Below are 4,898 nucleotides of genomic sequence, written 5' to 3' on the forward strand. Positions count from 1 at the left end.
TGTGGCAAAGAGCATGAGAGCATCAGGTTTGGATTTTGTTTTGTTTTGGGGGAGAACAGTAAATATTTACGGGATGAATGAACGGAAAAGGTGGGGGTAGGGTGGGCCTTGCCACGGGGCTGAAATTCTGGGACTGGAAAGCGTCACTTCTTTCTCCTCTGGATAAGAGAGAAGGGACAGTATTTATCAGGCCTCTGAGGAAGTCTTCTGCTGACCACAGTGCCCCTTTGAACAGAGGAGAGAGGAAACAGATCTAAAAAGGTGAATGTGAGGATAGAGGCTTAAAATAAGCCTGCAAACCCACTGGGAGTAGCAAGACGCACTTGCATTCAGTGCCTTATGGTCGCCACAGCCCCACCTGGGCTTCATAATGACCCCGTCGGGTGGGTGTTCTTTCCTCTTTTACAGGGAAAAAAACTCAGAAAGATTGTCTAAACTGTCTGACATGTACTTAATCAGCTAAGTGGGAGCTCAAACTTAGACTTCTCTCTAAAACCTGCAAGAACAGATATTCCTTCTCAAGATCTCCCTCTCTCTATAGTGGTGACTTCAGAGAAAAATCTAAACACTTTCCATTCTTGCCGACTCATAATCTCGAATCATGCAGATAATCACCACATTCTCACACATTTACTGTTCCCCCTACCCAAAACAAAAGAAGACAACACAAAAAAATGGAGGCACTCACTCTCTTTGTCACCGCGCCACTGTTTGGGTGCTTGGGGGTACAGAAGTAAAAAAATTAAAAAAGCAGCTCCCAAGAAGCCCATGGTCGGGGGGGAATTAGCAAGATAAACATGTCCTGTGATAGGACATGTGCCTTACGATAAGGCAGGAGGGTGTTAGGATAGAATGGCAACAGTGAGGAGGAAGATTTAACCAGGAGTCCAGGAGGTTCACAGGAGAGGTGAAGTTTAAAGAGGGCAGGGGGCAAAAGTAGTCAAACTGTGATCTTCCTGGGGACCATGAGCAGGAAAGAGATGTTGAGGACAGGAGGGCTTTCTTGAATCAAAAGAAGCCACATTGGAAAAGAAAAAGAGAAAGAATCTTCCTCTCTCCCCTTGCTCCTCTCTGGGTGTTTTCCTGTCAGGCCAGGGAATTTTTCACCACAGAGGAATCAAACATTCTTAGATTGCAGAGTGAGACAACTCGCTCTTGCATGTTCTTTTAAAAGCATGTTGCAACAAAACTGGTGACCTGGTAAGAACCCACAATAGGTTGTCTTCTTTTTTTTTTTTTCCTTCCTTTGCTTCCCCTTTTACCTGAAATGGACAAATGTGACATATACCACCAACACTGATAAATTAGACAGCCACAAAGCCTAAGCCAAGCAACTTTGGAGAAAGTAAATATTTTTGTAGAAATCACACATGCGCAATAATCAAGGGACAAAGAAATTAGCAAACTCTTTAAGTTACATTCAGAGCCCTATCCCTGGCATTTACTTGAAAATATTAAGTACCTTCAAGGCAAATCACTGAAGTGGCTGAACAATCTCTACTGCAATATTTAATGATGCTTATAAATCCTAAAACCCTCACAGGGCCATTGCTGGCTGGCAGTGGAAGAGCGATGTTTCTGAAATTGCGAGTGCTTAATTTTATCTAACAAAGTCAGTTATCAATAAAGTCTGCATCCATGTCTGAATCCAATTCGTCTCTTCCTCTGTCATTCAGGATGTCCAGGAATCTGTATGAACAGAGTTGGCAAACTCTCGCTGTAGAAGTCCAGATAGTAAATATTTTCGGTTTTGCTGGCCAGGGTGTCATTGTTGCAACTACTCAGCTCTGTCACAGAAGGCAAAGAGCAGCCACAAATAATCTGTAAACAAATACAGGTCTGTGTTCCAACAAAACTTTATTTATGGACACCAAAATTTGAATTTCATGTAATTTTTATGTGGCATAAAATACTGTTCTTCTTTTGATTTTCTTTAAACCATTTAAAAATGTAAAACCTATTCTTAGATCGTCACCACACAGAAACAGGCAGTGGGGTGGATTCAGCCTGTGCCATCATCTGCCCACCTCTGATTTTGAATAATGGGTTGGGCATGTGGGAATGGAACAAAGAACACAAACTTTGCCTTTCCACAGTCCTTAGATCCAGGCCACTGGGCGAGATCCTTAACCTCCTGGGCCTCTGTTTCTGCTCTCTAAAATGAAGACAATCAAAGGGCCTTGGTGAGGATTAAATGAGGTGACGGGTGGGTCTTGACAGAAATTCCTGAAGAATCCAGATAGTTGAGCTCAGGAGGGATCTGAGTGCTCCTTAAATGCCAGCTCTCTTTCTTTCCCTGACTTGCCAGTTGTCTTTGGACCTGTGTTTGTTGTTTACTTCTTTTTCTTTATATTTAATATATATCTTCCTTGTAGCAACAGATTCAGTACAGAAGTATGAGAATAGATTTGCTCCTGATGGGAAGAAAATCAGCCTCCTCCCTGTTGACTTGGACCCTTGCAGCCTGACTCGTTTCCTTTTGGTGTTGGTGCCTGAACTGGCCCCTGAAGGGCAGGTATCAGCTACCATTAAATATCAGGGAGAGGCTAATGAAGCCACAGCTGATTGATCAAGCCGGATGCCATCTCCCCGTGAAGGCATCCCCACAGGGACGCGGGGTCTCTTTGAGAGGATTTACAGCAGTGTCAAATGTCAGTGGGAATTATATGCATCTCATCTTTCTTAGCAGAGCTGTCACCCACTACCCACCTCCCTCAGGCTCCCCACAGTTGGCAATAATCAGTTACCAATCACAAAAATCACAGGTCAGAGCATCTTCCCTCAAGTTCAGTGTGTCTCACAGGCTGGATGGATGTGGGGAGGCATCCCTGACCGTCATAGATGGAAAAAGTGAACAATAAGCCCCGGGAAGAAACCGTCTTCCTGAGAGCTAGAGAATGGAATCCCAGTGGGATCTTCAGAATCATCAATAATTGATCCTTTCCAACTATGAAAATATCTGGAAGTTATTTTAAAGAGATACTCTCTGACTTACTGCTTCTTGAGGAATGGGATCAGAAATCCTTTCATATCAAATGCTTCATATCAGATCTTGAGAATCCCCAAAGACATCTATTCCAACTGGCGAAGACTCCAGAGTTGAACAGGTGTCATCAGAGAAAGCTGAAATGTACTAGGTATGATGCAGCTTCAGAATTAAGAGTCAATGTCCAGAGTGCCTCGCCCACAGCTGCCGGACAAAGAGCGACGTCCAGACCCGGAGACACGGAGGCGACTGAGCCGGGCTTGGTGACAACTGGGAGCCCAGAGCCACCGTTGGGGGAAGAGGAAAGGGCTGGCCCGAACTCAGTCCCGGAGCGTGAATCTGCAGGCTCCTTGTCGACTCCTGAGGCCCCACTACCTGCTCCTGAGCCCTCCAGCCCCAACGCCGCGGTCCCCGAAGCAAATCCTACGCCTCCTGAGGCGGCCTCCGCGGCCCTGGAGCTGCCCCTCGGGCCCGCACCGCTGGGCTCCGCGCCACTTGCCGAAGCCGCTCTACATTCTCCGCCAGGCCCTGGCGGCTGCTGGCCCGGCCCAGAGACGTTCCGCCAGCGATTCCAGCAGTTCCGCTACCAGGACACGGCAGGCCCGAGGGAGGCATTCCGGCAGCTGCGGAGCTCTCCTGCCAGTGGCTGAGGCCCGACATCCGCACGAAGGAGCAGATCGTGGAGATGTTGGTGCAGGAGCGGCTGCTCGCCATCCTACCCGAGGCGGCGCGGCCCCGGCGGCTTAGCTGCCGCACCGACGTGCGCATCACAGGCTGAGCTGTGAGCGGCCCGGCCCGGGCCTCTCTGGACTGGAGCCATGATCGAGTCTCTCTTCACAACGCTTTAATGAAAAACGCGTTTTGGCAACTCGTGTGTCCTTTTCGTTCGTCCTTTTACCATGTTTATTTTCCCGAGCCTGTTTCCAGCCTCCTTTCTGGCCGGTGGCGAAATTAAGTTGAGAACCCATGAGAATAAAGCCTTTGTTTCTTATTCAAAAAAAAAAAAAAAGAGTCATTGTCCAAATCTCTGCCACTTACTGGCTTGGGATCCTGAACTTACCTCTCAGATTCTTAGTACTTGACTCTCTAAGCAAAGGGAAGATGCAGATCATAATTTCTAATGTTTCTGTGGTGATTAAATGAGATAACCAATGAGACAGCCATCTGCTGAGTTGCTGGGTTTTCCTATTAATATTTCTTCCAGGAAGATCCTTCTGATCATAAATTCCTCACCAAAGGTTTATACCTTCGGTGAGACCCTTAAGGACAGAAAATCCCTCCTATTCCTCACCATCCTGAGCAACTAACAGGGTCCCTGGACCCAGTAAGTATGTAAGAAGCCCAAAGTCTAACCACTGAGTTGGGAGTTTTATAAAGAGGGAAGAGAAACAAGAGGGGATGAAATTATCAATGAAATAGTTCAAGATAATTCCCAGAGTTAATGTTTCCAGATGGAAAGTTCCAAGCACCCAGAACATGGGATACAAAAAACCACGTATCTAGGCACATCACTGTAATAAAGTCTTGTTTTACCAGGGAAAAAAAAAATTGATTCTAAAAGCTTCTAAAGGAAAAGATTTTTTAAAGTAAGTCGAATTAGAATATTGTCAGATTTCTCACTGATAGGAACACAATCATAGTAGGAGACTTTAACACACCATTAACATCAATGGACAGATCTTCCAGACAGAAAATTAACAAGGCAACAGAGGAACTAAATGACACAACAGAACAATTGAACTTGGTTGATAATTTCAGAACAATACATCCCCCTAAAAGATAGAACATACATTCTTTTCAAGTGCACATGGAACATTTTCTAGGATAGATCATGTACTTGGGCAACAAAGAAGCCTCAATAAATTTAAGAGGATAGAAATTATTTCAAGCATCTTTTCTGAACACAATGCCA

The 4,898-nt window shown here is 45.5% G+C and overlaps 1 protein-coding gene across 1 annotated transcript; it reads left to right on the plus strand.

Annotated features, from left to right (window-relative positions):
* The first annotated feature begins 2,949 nt into the window (after positions 1-2,949).
* On the plus strand, positions 2,950-3,854 carry LOC102542303 (SCAN domain-containing protein 1-like). Its single transcript, XM_031674087.2, is given in 2 exon segments — positions 2,950-3,610; positions 3,613-3,854. Coding segments are annotated over 2 exon segments (813 nt in total). The 3' UTR covers positions 3,765-3,854.
* Positions 3,855-4,898: the final 1,044 nt, after the last annotated feature.

Source organism: Vicugna pacos, chromosome 16 (genome assembly GCF_048564905.1).
Source record: "Vicugna pacos chromosome 16, VicPac4, whole genome shotgun sequence".
NCBI classification, from domain to species: Eukaryota; Metazoa; Chordata; class Mammalia; order Artiodactyla; family Camelidae; genus Vicugna; species Vicugna pacos.